General features: G+C 36.5%; 5 protein-coding genes and 1 long non-coding RNA gene across 6 annotated transcripts; 2 read left to right on the top strand and 4 right to left on the bottom strand.

The window, feature by feature from the left end:
• The first annotated feature begins 66 nt into the window (after window positions 1-66).
• LOC132794253 (uncharacterized) lies at window positions 67-390 on the top strand. Its single transcript, XM_060804553.1, has 2 exons — window positions 67-172; window positions 237-390. Exons 1-2 carry the CDS (start codon window positions 135-137, stop codon window positions 388-390), a joined length of 192 nt encoding a protein of 63 aa, XP_060660536.1. The 5' UTR covers window positions 67-134.
• A 73-nt stretch (window positions 391-463) lies between these two features.
• LOC132794252 (mitochondrial import inner membrane translocase subunit Tim10) lies at window positions 464-949 on the top strand. The gene is made up of 2 exons (XM_060804552.1): window positions 464-614; window positions 684-949. The coding sequence occupies exons 1-2, from the start codon at window positions 464-466 to the stop codon at window positions 809-811; spliced, it is 279 nt and encodes a 92-aa protein (XP_060660535.1). The 3' UTR covers window positions 812-949.
• LOC132794250 (uncharacterized) lies at window positions 923-2,249 on the bottom strand. Its single transcript, XM_060804550.1, has 3 exons — window positions 1,919-2,249; window positions 1,271-1,855; window positions 923-1,216 (listed from the first exon to the last, which is right to left on the bottom strand). The coding sequence occupies exons 1-3, from the start codon at window positions 2,096-2,098 to the stop codon at window positions 962-964; spliced, it is 1,020 nt and encodes a 339-aa protein (XP_060660533.1). The 5' UTR covers window positions 2,099-2,249; the 3' UTR covers window positions 923-961.
• Window positions 2,250-3,301: 1,052 nt separating this feature from the next.
• LOC132794246 (uncharacterized) lies at window positions 3,302-4,231 on the bottom strand. Its single transcript, XR_009633192.1, has 3 exons — window positions 4,214-4,231; window positions 3,451-4,154; window positions 3,302-3,390 (listed from the first exon to the last, which is right to left on the bottom strand). It is a non-coding gene; the product is annotated as an uncharacterized LOC132794246 (long non-coding RNA).
• An 878-nt stretch (window positions 4,232-5,109) lies between these two features.
• Window positions 5,110-6,398, bottom strand: LOC132794245 (baramicin A1). The gene is made up of 4 exons (XM_060804542.1): window positions 6,290-6,398; window positions 5,883-6,230; window positions 5,382-5,812; window positions 5,110-5,326 (listed from the first exon to the last, which is right to left on the bottom strand). Exons 1-4 carry the CDS (start codon window positions 6,348-6,350, stop codon window positions 5,315-5,317), a joined length of 852 nt encoding a protein of 283 aa, XP_060660525.1. The 5' UTR covers window positions 6,351-6,398; the 3' UTR covers window positions 5,110-5,314.
• An 881-nt stretch (window positions 6,399-7,279) lies between these two features.
• LOC132794242 (PAN2-PAN3 deadenylation complex catalytic subunit PAN2) lies at window positions 7,280-12,278 on the bottom strand. The gene is made up of 17 exons (XM_060804539.1): window positions 12,117-12,278; window positions 11,816-12,009; window positions 11,590-11,759; window positions 10,377-11,532; window positions 10,194-10,308; window positions 10,009-10,130; window positions 9,848-9,944; window positions 9,733-9,792; window positions 9,555-9,673; window positions 9,325-9,501; window positions 9,074-9,267; window positions 8,643-9,014; window positions 8,406-8,583; window positions 8,128-8,339; window positions 7,846-8,067; window positions 7,675-7,784; window positions 7,280-7,616 (listed from the first exon to the last, which is right to left on the bottom strand). The coding sequence occupies exons 1-17, from the start codon at window positions 12,172-12,174 to the stop codon at window positions 7,450-7,452; spliced, it is 3,723 nt and encodes a 1,240-aa protein (XP_060660522.1). The 5' UTR covers window positions 12,175-12,278; the 3' UTR covers window positions 7,280-7,449.
• Between the last annotated feature and the right edge of the window lie 457 nt (window positions 12,279-12,735).

Raw genomic sequence — 12,735 nt, 5'->3', positions numbered from 1 at the left:
GTACCGATACATTTAAAAGTACCTATTTTAGTAGGCACTCGATAAAATAAATAGAAATACTATTATAGTATTTTTCTATAGATTTTACAGTATTTTTTACTTTTCTGATCACAGTCACACTCTGTCTCTTGACAATGCCGCTTGGAAACGCTGGGCGAATTGCTGTTTGTTGGTTTGTACAAATACATGAATTAAATTGAGCCTTTGTAAATAAACTGTGTTTGTGCATTTATTAGGGGAATTTTAACTGTTGGTGGAGTATATGCATTTGTACTTTCAAAAAGATCTGTGGACAACCGCCGATTCGAAACATTACGTGTGCGGGACCGCATGAAAAAAGCTAATCAAGGCGAATACGATCACACTATTTCTAGCAGGCGTTTCGACTAAATAAACCTCAACGTTATATTGTTGACATAACCAGCAAAACTTATAAAAAGAATTAAAATAATACACATTTAAAATGGCAATGCCCCAAATAAGCGTGGCTGACCAGGCCAAATTACAGCTGATGCAAGAGATGGAAATTGAAATGATGTCGGATTTATATAACCGCATGACAAACGCCTGTCACAAGAAGTGCATTCCACCTCGCTATGGTGAATCGGAGTTGGGTGAGTGTTGATTTGAAATTGAGATTTGTACGTTGCATTAACAATATCTTGCTAATCATCGATTTGCAGGCAAGGGAGAAATGGTTTGCATTGATAGATGTGTGGCCAAATACTTGGACATACACGAAAAGATTGGCAAGAAGTTGACAGCCATGTCCATGCAAGATGAGGAGCTCATCAAGAAAATGTCTAGTTAAATATTGAAATTTAAAAGGGATTGCTCACATTGAGGCTAACCCCGCTCTGAAATCGGCATTTCAATCGTTATGTTAACTTGTTACCCACACACACAAACACAAGCCCACAAATAAACATTCACAACGGATTTATTACTATTTGCATCTATCTTAAAATGTTGTGACATAGCGAGACATTTCCGGCAGCATCACGCTAATATCTTCAATGGTATTCTCCAAAGCGCTCTCCTCGGAACTGTCCAATTGGCTGGTGCGTACGCTATTCGCCCAATCGGAAGAGGATTCCTGGCCAGCTTCGGGATTTACTTCTTCGTCGTCGTGTACGTTTGGCCTGTATCTTCGCAGTGTGATGCTCGAATCGTGGAGTAGTTCATCCACCATTTCCACATAAATGTTGGTTTGATGCTGCAATTTCATTTAATTTAAAGCATACTTAATACCAAAGTTGAGATTTTTTACCTGTGCTAGCTTTTGTAACTCGGGCTGTCGACTGATGGGATTCTTGGACAAATTCAACATGCGTAGGTTTTGCAGTTGCTCCAGATCAGATTGTGTTGGTGCGTCTTGAATTTGATTCTGATTAAGGAAGACAAACTTCAATTTAGACATTGCCATGATCAGGCGTGGAAAGCGTCCAAGTTGATTCCCCTTCAGATTTAGATGTATTAAGCTTTGCAGTAATCCAAATGTGGATGGCAGCTCAGCGAGCTCATTGTTTTCCGCTGTAAACCAACGTAATTCCGAAAGGTGTCCTATGGAATTGGGCAACGTACGCAGCCGATTTCCACGAACTCCCAAAGTTTGAAGTCGTTCACAGTTGGCTATTTCAGATGGTAAGATGCGTAAACCCGTATTATTGCACCAAAAGGCCTCCAATTCCGTCAAATGTCCCAGTTCCGCCGGCAAGCAAATAATATTGTTGCAACTGACATTCAAGAACTTTAACCTGACCAATTCACAGATGCACAAGGGAAAGTCGTTCAGTTTATTATAATCCAGCGCCAGCACTTGCAAACGCATCAGATTGCCAAGGCATGAGGGAATCTATGATCACATAGTTATAGATATAGTATATGTATATAGATTCAGTAGATGTCAGCGATTTACCTTTGTTAATCGATTTTGATTTAAGTACAACTTCATCAAAGACTCGCAGTTCCTGATAATTTCTGGTAACTCGGACATTTGATAATGGGATAAATTCAAAGAGAACGCCTTTTTGGCTATCACATCTTCACAATTTGCCAATATATAATTGGTGCGAAAAAAATGACAAATCGTCTCCATGGCAGCGTTTTTTTTGGCTGTCGTTTCGTTTCAATTCATAAATTCTTAAATTAATCTGGGATTTTCAAATTTTTGTGATTGATTTCCAAAAGTGTGAATCATTTTTCAAGCACAGTTTAGGATACAGATTGAGAGGCAAACTAGAAATGGCAGTATAAATATTTATTTGCTCTATACTATGTTTGAGTAAAGGTACAAACGACATGTTTAGCTATACTATAAAGCCCTATGGCATTTTGCTTGGTCTAAATTTAAAACAAACAAGATCTAGAAGGTATAGAGGATGCGATGGCTAAATACCCTAGTCATCTGCTGTTTCTTGAGACTAGCAAGGCGTATGATGACAAAAGTCTTACTTCTTTTGTTCAATGTGTATCTTAAAGTTCAATTGTATCTTTGTGTTTCTTAGTTACAAGTCGGATAAACAAGAGAGATTGTTATTTCGACTATGTTTATGAAATATACAGTTCAGTTTGGGTATATACCCATTCTGCTTTTTGCTTTGCCTAGGGCATAATTAGCGTTGCTCGCCAAATGTTCAAGCATTGTCGCATAATACTTAAAAGTCACCGAGAATTTTATACTCTTTTACCGAACAATTTTTCAAATTCTGCCTTAAGTGTGCGAATAAATGTATGTTTGTGGATGTTAATTTCTAATCTCATCTAATGCGGTAGAAAATAATTCAGAATCTCTTATAGTCTATAAACAAAATCAAATATATTGTGCTTTTCATGTTCATGTAATATTTATTTGTTTATCTTATATAATTTATTGCTTATAGTGTCACTTTCGATTCAGTATAATTACGTACCTCTTAGGTGAAGAAATGCGATTAAGTGACAATTATGCTCTGTTAGTCTCCGAATTCGATTAATCAAGATATTAATTAATTAAAACTGTTCGATCGTCTATCAACTCAACTCTTTGTATGTGATTTGTTCTTGTGGCTGCTGCCCATAAACATGTGAGTGTGGACAAAAAGTATTTCCTTATTCATCCTAGGGTCATAAGTAATCAAAATAGTTGAATATCGAATTAAAATGCTTTTACAAAACAACAAATGGTCATTTTTACCACAGGCTCAAAGTAAAGCGCAATTCCATGTTTTCCGTAACTGAAGTGAAATTATTATTTTGTTTGATAACATTACAAAATATTGATTCTTAGGCATTTTTAAATTTTTGTATTATTTAATTAGGCAATTTACAGAGGTGAATAAGAATTGAACTTTATTTCTAAATCTAAATTAGTGTCAAGCTCATTAGATTTGAATTCGGTATAGATGTAAACTGAAAAAAGCAAAATTAAAGTATTTATATGAATAATTGTGTAATATATATTTTATTTACCTCAACTATTAACTTTTTTTTTCGATCGTCATTTTCGATAAATAAAATATTGAGCCGAAATGGCCGGTCAGCTTGAAAGCCCTTTCTTTCTAATATATCCAGAAAATCACAAAAAAACTTTTTATTCAAGTTCCTAATTGAACATCTCATACTCGTCAACGATGTAGATTCTTTCACCAAGCGCAGTACATGAATTTATGATAACTCATTTGAATTCCAATAATCGATTCGTTCCAGTTGCATTTTTACAAGTACATCAATGGAATTCGGCTGTATTTCCATACAGAATAGTTCCTTTAGAACCTTAAACTCACCAACACGCTTGATTTCCTGTTTTCCCATTGTTAAGCAAGGAATGTTAAGAACTTTAAGCTGATTATTGAATCGACTGTCCAAGTGATAGAGAAAAGGATTTGCCGAGCTTCCCTTAAATATGTGCAAGTAGGTTAATTTGGGAAAATATGGAATTCTCCATGTCGTAGAAAACTTTTCCATAAAGGATCTATTGTCATAATCCTCTAAGCTTAATTTTTGCAAATTTCTACAATATTTTGCTAATTTAGATAACGTTTTTGTATCGGGATAGTATTCGATTCTTAGGACTGTCAAATGTTCAAGTAAAGAGGCCAGGTCATCAACTTCATCGACCTGAATTGGTCCAATTTGTAATTCGTCTAACTGAACCAAATCATTTAACTTTGTCCCTGCAATAAATTAATGTATTATATTATATTAAAGTTGAAATATGTAAAATTTTACTAACTTTCATCTTTTTTTAACGTAGATTTGTTAAACTTTGCAATGATTTAATTACTTTATCTACATGATAATAATTTTCGGGGGTATAATTCCAATTAAAGGGATATTCGATACGCAATTCAATTTTATTGAGCATTTCACATTTTGACACACACTGTTCAACTTTCCGAAGATTGTCTTCATGTATCACAAATTGTATGTATTTTAGATTTGGGCAAAATTTGGCAGCCATTTCCAATAAATCTCCAGATTCAACATAATTATATGGATTCTTAATTGATATAACACTTGAACCCCACCATTCCAGAATGAAATCGAAATGAGTAATCATAAACTTAAACTCTTCGTTGTTAGTAAATGTAATTTCATTTTGAACATTTTTGCGGTGGTGATAAGCAAATACATTCCACAGTTTTGGATGAGATCTGGCAAAGTTAACTTTATCGTGAAATGCTTCAATTTGTTGACTGACAAGAATCAGAACTTCAAAAGGTAGATCCAAAATGGTAATAGCCATCTTTTGTTTGCGCTTCGATACAAAATATTATTCCAGAAGATAAACCTTTTCTTAGACAAATTATTAATTAGAAAACAGATGACATGAAGCCAACCAAATCGAATTCATAAAAAAATACCAAAAAATGGTAAAGATTTTGCGGTTTTTGTTTGAAATACGAAACTATATGCAGTTGTTTAGTTTAAAAAAATGTATATGGTAGTATTTATATAGTATCTAAAACCAATTTCGAATTATGTAATTGTCTATACATACCGCATAACTATACCGAAAACTAAACTACACAAATATTAAATATATATAGTATACTCCGTTATTTTAAAAATGATATGGAGGATTCTTTAAAATCCAAAAATCAACTTGATATTATAAAAAAATATAACTCATATAACTTTTTCGTCAAACACTGTTTTGCAATTATGTATTAGATTGTTATAGCAAGTGCCTAAACTAGCATTTTAATTCGATTTCTGAATAATTAAATAAGAATGTTTTCATTATAGATTATACAAGTTTATTGAAATTTTCGGTTCCATGATTAAGGTAATGCTTCTTTCTTCAGCTTTACTGCTTGAGGTTCGTCTGAGCTTAGCCGCTATACTGTGGACGATGTTTAGATTAGTGAATGAAACATTCACCAGGAAGCATTACTTACATATTGTGGACCACGTCCATTGGGGCTGCCTGATGTAATGACATTTCCTTGACTGTCCACAGTAACTGTGCGACCATCGGGACGCTTCCAAACGGAGACTCTGTCGTTCCACACGCCGGCTTGATCGTCACGGGCAACGAAATTTTCACCTTGGACTCTTGCACGACGGATGCGCTTATGAAGATCATGTTCGGGACTGCGTCTATTGCGTTGAGCCGCAAAACTGCCATCACTCTTGTAAATAATTGCATGTCCTGGTCGGGTAACGTAGTAATCTTGTGGACTGCGACTCTGTCGGTGAACCACAAAGCTACCATCGTTGCCCACAAGAACGGTGCGATCAGGTCGAGCAACATGCAGATCTGGACTACGCTCACGACGCTTGTGTGTATGATGAGCCACCAGACCAGGACCGCTTATTGTGTGGGTACCTAAAAAACAGATAAGGAATTTGGAAATTGAAATAAGTACTGGTAATGTGTTTATATGCATTCAATTTACTTTCTCCTGGGCCAGCATCCCGTTGATGGGTAAATCTGTTGCCCTGATTATCCACATATTCATGCTGTCCACTGGAAGCACTATATTTAAAGGTGCCTTTTACACCAGGCACGGTGTAGGATCCTTCATTGCCACCACGAATGTACACTTGGCTGCCAGCAGGACCAATTAGGAGGGGTTCTTGATGATCTATGTACTCTGCTCGCCTGGTAGACTTCTTTGAGTGCACATACCTATTTCCTGCTTCGTCTATGTAGACATGCTCTCCTCGATTTGGATTGTGCTCGAAAGTACCGCCCACATCAGGCACCTTGGATGGATTATCACTTGGGGTGTACGACTCAACGACTGTGAGGTGGTTTTGAATCAATTAAAAAATCAAACTCGTCATATCTGAATATATTTACCAGCACAGAGCAGCAGACTGCAGCATAATCCCAGTAACAAATAAGATGCCATGTTGTGCATGTAATTCAAACGAATGCAGGTACTACAACGCTCATCAAGCTTATATAGCTTGTTGATCGGCAGATGTAATGCAAAAGTTTCCCATACGACGCCATTGGAATTGATAAGCTCAGTTCGAGCTTGGGAAATTCAGAAACTGTGTAATGTTGTTGTTTTTTGACCCCTCGGTTATATTACCTGTAAGAGAACCTGACAATAAACAGGGGATTCTGTCACATTTGATAAGTCCACCAATCTGTTAATTCTCGCAAGTTAATTAAAACCTTCGCTAAATACAACAAAATGAAGAAACCATATAATATGTAAACGCTTTTGTCTATGTAGCTCATATTTATTGTTCTCTATAATTTACTCTTAGATGCTGATCACTTTGTTGTGCCAGCAATCAAATGGGCAATACCCATTTAGCGAACAAGTTTATTTTAATAGACACAACACATACAGAAAAATCAACTCATGTGAATGAGAGTGCATTTGCATATATTCACATATACATCTACGTACATATATTTTAATTGAATTATACTTTAAGAAGATGCTAATCTACGATTAATCAAATGTTCTTGCTAGAGTAAAAATAAAGCAATAAGCAAAGAAAACTAAACTTCAAAATAAAACACTGAAATATTAGAAAATATAAAGTATAGTTTATCGACTTTAGTTTTTTTGCATCTCAAGCTGGTTTAGCTGGTTCTAATAAAAAAAATTATTATGATTAGAACATAATTGCAGGGTCTGATAAACCTTCATTCGAATACAATTTGTATTATACAGAATACCCTAGATCATTGTAAACGGAAACTTTACATTGATAAGAAATTAGCTGATGTATAGGACCAGAAATCTATTAAAATGACCTTCAGTGTTAACAGCTTTACAATAAAAAAATAGCCATTTCATTATTGAAGACGAAACGCAGAGAGTTAATGAAAATATATTTGATTGATTTTATTTTTAGATTTTTGGCTCAACAAGAATTGAGGTACAAAATAAATGGAATTTTTTTCGTCAGATACAAACTACATTAAAAACTTTCATTTCGCTGGCCGCGTTATCATTCAACGTTTATTTCGCAATCTATTCTTCAACTGATGAGTACTTAGTCTTCCGGCACTTTCCATTGCAAGTGTTTGCCTCGATCGTAAAGATTCTTTAATGCGACCGTAAATTTCTTTTCCGCTTGCAGCTGAAGGTAATGTTTATAGAGTTGTAGAGTTGTGCGAGCATCCTCAATTGAATCGTGTGTTTCCGATTGAATTTTTGTACCTATCAAATCAAATTACTCATTAATGCTCGTTAGGAAATTAAATAAATGTCCATTTACCCAAAAAGTGCCAAGCGAGAAAACGTAATGAGACCATACGGTGGTGGGGTAAATGAAACAGATGCACAGTATCGATTATTTGTTCGGACGGTACATAAATATTGATGACCCTGAAATTCGAGTAAACCATTAAAATGCTTTCTTACTGAGAAATGTATTATATAAAATCACCTGAAATCATTTTTTAAGCCATGACCGACAAATATGACGCCGACATCAACTAAAAATTTTAATTTCTGATAAGAATATTTCAAGGCGGTCAATCGTTTATTACTGAAATTGGCATCCAGATCACCTGGCTTAATGCCTGAAAATTGTGTTAGATAATCGACAACTTTTTCTTGTGTCGAGATGTAATCATCAATGAACGGAACACCTTCATCGGGTCCTTGTCTGCAATTGAGAACCACATTAATAAATTTTACACTTCGTTACCACATTATTGAAACATACCCACGAATGCATGATATGCGAGCCACACTCATGTGACACGGTTTAATTGTGGCTGTTTTTCCATCAGGGCGTATTTCATTCTCCTCAGGATTCAAAGTGACGAATTCAGCATCCATTGCAATTAAATCACCAGCTTGAGGTAACTCATTTCTTTGCAATGGCTTAAAAGTGGCATCTGCGCTAAGGTTTTTTATCATGGGGTTGAGAATGTCCTGAAAACAGTTTACAATGCTGTGTAGATAATTCAGGGGAGTGCACCTTCTGAGAGTCAAGCTTACTTGTAAGAACGGATTAGTTGGGCGAATAGGCAAATCTAAACTCTTTAGCGTTGACGAAAGTTCCTCAACACTTTGGTTAGATCCCACATCGTCCTCTAGACACTGATAAAACAGAACACATGGCACTTTCCAGTCCAAAGTGAACCACACTGATTCTTGCGGTGGCACGGGGGATATACTACGAAATTATGTCAAATCGTATTATAAAATTTTACTTTAGGTCTTAAAAACAGTTACCTGAAATCATTAAAGATGTACCATTGGCTCTGTGAATCTTCAGATGTGTCTGAGGAGTTTGATTTCATTGCATGATATTTCGATTGCACATTAATCAACGAAATCAAATTCTTCTGCGTGCCATCGTCAATCTGACAGAGAACTGCATGCAATCCATACGTTCGCTCAACGCTGCTCTTAGCGAATGCCTGTTGTTGCTGTTCTTCATCCTCTTCCTCTTGCTCCGATTTCGATGCATTAGAAGGAGACTGCACGATTAATTCACCTGGCTCGCTGAGTCCCATTTTGAAGGTTAAGGGAAACCAAGATTTCTGACGAGCACTTGGTGAATTATTCACATTTGCTGATTGATTGGTGTGTGATGGTGATTTTCTATTAAATGTAAAGTTATTCGAGTGAATTAAAAATCTAAAAAATATATGTAAACCAACCGATCCGGATGCATAAAATGGCAATCGCTTCGTGAGCAATTAACTCCATAACGACATGGTTTGCTGGTGCTCAATGAGACTGTCTCTGCTGTTGGTCTGTCATTACAACGATTGAGCTGTCGCTTTAGAAAACTGATATCCTTCTCGTTGTTTAAGCCGCAGTTGATTGCCAGTGTTTGTGGTAATGAGGTTACCTAACAATTAAATTAATAAAATATATTGAGGAACTCTTCAAATGTTTGTAATGTTACCTTGACGCTTTGATTGGTTGGTGAAAACTTTTTGCAGTTCTCGCAAAATGCTTGAATATTCTTCTCCGAGCTGAGGGATCTTTTCAAAATGCTTCCAAAGTCAAAATGCTGTTCACTATCTTTAATATGCGTAGGATACGTCAAGTTGCAAGCGAGTAGTATATTTTCTTTTGATTTCTATAAAAGTATACATCGTTAAACAAACCACAAGCGCAGAATATAATGTTTACCTCTGCTTGACATTTAAGACATCGGTTAATGCATATCTGCTTGGTTCCAAATATCTTACTTATTTCTGTCTCTGCATTTATCTTACAACGTTCACGCTCCTCATCCTTGGCGTTATCGTCTATAGGGTGTTTAATTAATTATATTCATCACTAGAAAATTATCCTCGAATGTACTTACCCGAAATAGAATCATACAAATCCGTGGTAGTAGTGTTTTCTGTTGTGCATGAAGTATCCCCTAAAAAAAACACTGAATGTGTAGAATCGAAAAGACAAAAGTTCTGAATTCTCACCTGCGAATGATGTGTTTTGAGAACTGTTCAATGGTGAATTCTTACCCGAGTCCATAACTTCATAATGCATTTGGTGCAATATAAAACGATTCCAGTTCTAAAAATAAAGAATTATCAACTACTTCTCTGAATGGGTTGCTTGACTGCATGCAACTACTTGCCTGAATTAAGGTAATCAGATTAACATTTGCCGAACGATCAGTTAAAATCAATCCCAAAGCGGACGCTTCAGGAACTGTGCGAAATGAGCGCAGAAAATTACTGGCTTGACAAGGCGTAGAAGCTAGAATAAGTTTTGCGTACGTCATGTAATTGTCGTGTTACTTTAATGAGTACAACAACCAACCAGTGCTTTTGTCCAACATATGAAATAGGAATCCCAATTCGCAGGATAAGCAAAACTCCTTTGAGCATGAATGGTTGAAAAGCTTCAATCGTAATGAGTCCGTAAAATACAGGATCTAAAAAAATGACATTAAGAAATTATTATTTACAAATTATTGGATCCAATTAGAATGTTGTTTTTTACCTGCAACATGGCATTACAATACGAATTTGGCAAGGTCGCCTCTAGCCCAGCAAAGATAGTCTGATTATGTTGCTCGAAATCAAAATCTTGGGTGCCCAATTTGGTATACTTTAACTCCACCTTACGATATCTTCTTGGTATGATTTTAACACCATTTTCCGTCTTTGCAGTAGTCGTACTACCATTTGCGTTTGGATTGGATGAGCCGCCTTGTCCTTGCTCGATCAGACAGTATGGGATTTGATTACGAAGTGCAGTTCTCGGATTCGGGGAGTAACCAATGGGACCCTGCATTTTCATATTATTAAGTACATCGGCATCAATGGTTTTTGGACGATGGTAACCATAGCGTAACAGTTCTTCAGGCCAATCAGAAAACCAACGTGTTCCCGTCGTGAGATGAGGCAACATTACCGAAGATAGTGGGAAATTGGTATCTGTGAAGGGAACCATGGGCAATTGTGGCACAACATCGGCAAACTCGGTATTGCGCGAGAAGTTATTAAACTGTGGTTGTGGCGTTTGAATCGATGCAATCGTATTTATGTGACCAGATTGATCACCAAATGCCAAAGCCTGCGACGAGGAGCTAATGTCGAAGCTCAGACACTGACTGCCATTCGTATTAATCTGATACATGGAGACGCGTGGTTCACTCAACTCTACAGTGTCAACCAACTGAAATTGGCCGTAGCTGGAGACGACGGCTAGACGTGAAGTTAACGATGGTAGAAACTTTAACATTTGTGGATCAATTAAGACTTGTATGGGTGAAATGAGTCTCAGCATACGCAGGTCGTAGACCATCAGGAAACGATCGATTGCCAAATTATTTTGACGACCACTATAGCCGCAAGATATCAAATAGTTGCCTTGCACATCAAAGTCTGACAAGCTGCTGGTATGTGTTTTGATTGTGTGCTCCACGTTCAGAGTATTTAAATCTCTTAAGGTGACTGTTCCAAATTGATCACCTGCAAATAAATAACGCGAATTCTTGCGCAGCACTGTACACCCAGCGGCACCGACATGTTCCAGCCTCGTTTCCTTCAGGCTGCCCATATCAAAGTCAATTAATTCCTCCTGCAAACCAGCCATGACCAGACGATGTGGCGATAACTGCAGCATGGAAACCATTTCCACCATATTGTTGGACCTGCTCAGGAATACGCATCAAAACTAAAGACCCATTTCAAATAAAAACTGCACTCACTTGTGGGTAAACTTTGGAAGTCCTCGACGGATCTGGTGACGCAGCGAGGTCTGCGTTAATACTAAAACTCCCGAATCGATTGTGATGATTTGTCTCACAATGTCGCTGGCGTGCACTTGGAATGATGTATATTTTTGCAAGGAGCTGGTATAATACGAGGTGACATGGCCCTGCAAGAATGCGATTCACGACAAATTTGTAGTCCATATTCAAGAATTTTACTTACACCTTGATTGCCCATCCAAAGCAGTTCTTCGTAATCATCAAACGCCACGGTTGAAACGCCAAAATTTTCACCACCGTCAGCAAGAATTGGAATTGGGCTAGCGACATAGTCTGCATCGGTGGAGCCAATATTGAAACCGTTAAAACTTGGAGAATAGTGCTCGGAGCTACGCGGTGGTCCAGTATCGTAAACACCTTTTGTAAATATGGCAAAATAAATGGTGTTATATTTACACAATCAGAAAGGAGAAAGTTACAAACAAAATAATTATGTGCGTATGTATTGTGGTTATTATGCATACTTAAAATATCATCAGAACCTCCGATTTGATCGGCACCGCCACAATAAACATAATCCATTTGAACAAACACTTTTTATATATGTACTCTTATTTATTATTATTATGTTGTAGAATGAAGTATTATTATTGGCATTCGTTGTTGTTGTGCACAGTGTGGCCGCAGCTATATTTGAAAATGTACTGTTTTTATTTCAATACTGGTCTCACTTGAAAGTTTATAGAGTATTAACTAAATCAGCATTTTGCAAGCTGTTTTAAATTTATAAATAAACTATATCCTTTTAAACTATATCCATTAAAGAAAATGTAATGATATTACCCATGATGCCCTAATTCTTTTAGTCATGGTGGCCACTAATATTAATTTTTTTTAATGGGATTGCAAAACAAAGAAGAGACAGAAAATTCTTGCATTCTTTGTTTTCTTTTACAATTCTGCATATTTTCAATGACCTCTTATTATTAGCTTAGCTTATCGGTAGTAGTCCACTCTTTCATAAATACATATCTATGTACATATGTACGTAGTACATAGACTCATAACTACAATCGATCTAAAGCCAGCGTTGTAGATCATTCTCTTTATAAATTAGCTCTGAGCAAATCAATAAATAAAAAG

This window comes from Drosophila nasuta, chromosome 3 (assembly GCF_023558535.2).
Source record: "Drosophila nasuta strain 15112-1781.00 chromosome 3, ASM2355853v1, whole genome shotgun sequence".
NCBI classification, from domain to species: Eukaryota; Metazoa; Arthropoda; class Insecta; order Diptera; family Drosophilidae; genus Drosophila; species Drosophila nasuta.
The sequence above is the reverse complement of the archived record's forward strand: the minus strand, read 5'-3'. Positions and strand labels throughout refer to the sequence as shown.

Bases quoted from the DNA above. Each gene is read 5' to 3' on its own strand.
- LOC132794253 (XM_060804553.1), top strand. From the start codon at position 135: ATGCCGCTTGGAAACGCTGGGCGAATTGCTGTTTGTTG. The intron at 173-236 runs GTTTGTACAAAT...TGCATTTATTAG, and splicing joins GGGCGAATTGCTGTTTGTTG to GGGAATTTTAACTGTTGGTG.
- LOC132794252 (XM_060804552.1), top strand. From the start codon at position 464: ATGGCAATGCCCCAAATAAGCGTGGCTGACCAGGCCAAATTACAGCTG. The intron at 615-683 runs GTGAGTGTTGAT...ATCGATTTGCAG, and splicing joins CTATGGTGAATCGGAGTTGG to GCAAGGGAGAAATGGTTTGC.
- LOC132794250 (XM_060804550.1), bottom strand. From the start codon at position 2,098: ATGGAGACGATTTGTCATTTTTTTCGCACCAATTATATATTGGCAAAT. The intron at 1,856-1,918 runs GTAAATCGCTGA...ATGTGATCATAG, and splicing joins ATCAAAATCGATTAACAAAG to ATTCCCTCATGCCTTGGCAA. The intron at 1,217-1,270 runs GTAAAAAATCTC...ATGAAATTGCAG, and splicing joins AGTTACAAAAGCTAGCACAG to CATCAAACCAACATTTATGT.
- LOC132794245 (XM_060804542.1), bottom strand. From the start codon at position 6,350: ATGCACAACATGGCATCTTATTTGTTACTGGGATTATGCTGCAGTCTG. The intron at 6,231-6,289 runs GTAAATATATTC...ACCACCTCACAG, and splicing joins CAGTCTGCTGCTCTGTGCTG to TCGTTGAGTCGTACACCCCA. The intron at 5,813-5,882 runs GTAAATTGAATG...TCTGTTTTTTAG, and splicing joins GGATGCTGGCCCAGGAGAAA to GTACCCACACAATAAGCGGT.
- LOC132794242 (XM_060804539.1), bottom strand. From the start codon at position 12,174: ATGGATTATGTTTATTGTGGCGGTGCCGATCAAATCGGAGGTTCTGAT. The intron at 9,268-9,324 runs GTAACATTACAA...TTTAATTGTTAG, and splicing joins CAACCAATCAAAGCGTCAAG to GTAACCTCATTACCACAAAC. The intron at 8,340-8,405 runs GTAAGCTTGACT...AACTGTTTTCAG, and splicing joins CAACTAATCCGTTCTTACAA to GACATTCTCAACCCCATGAT.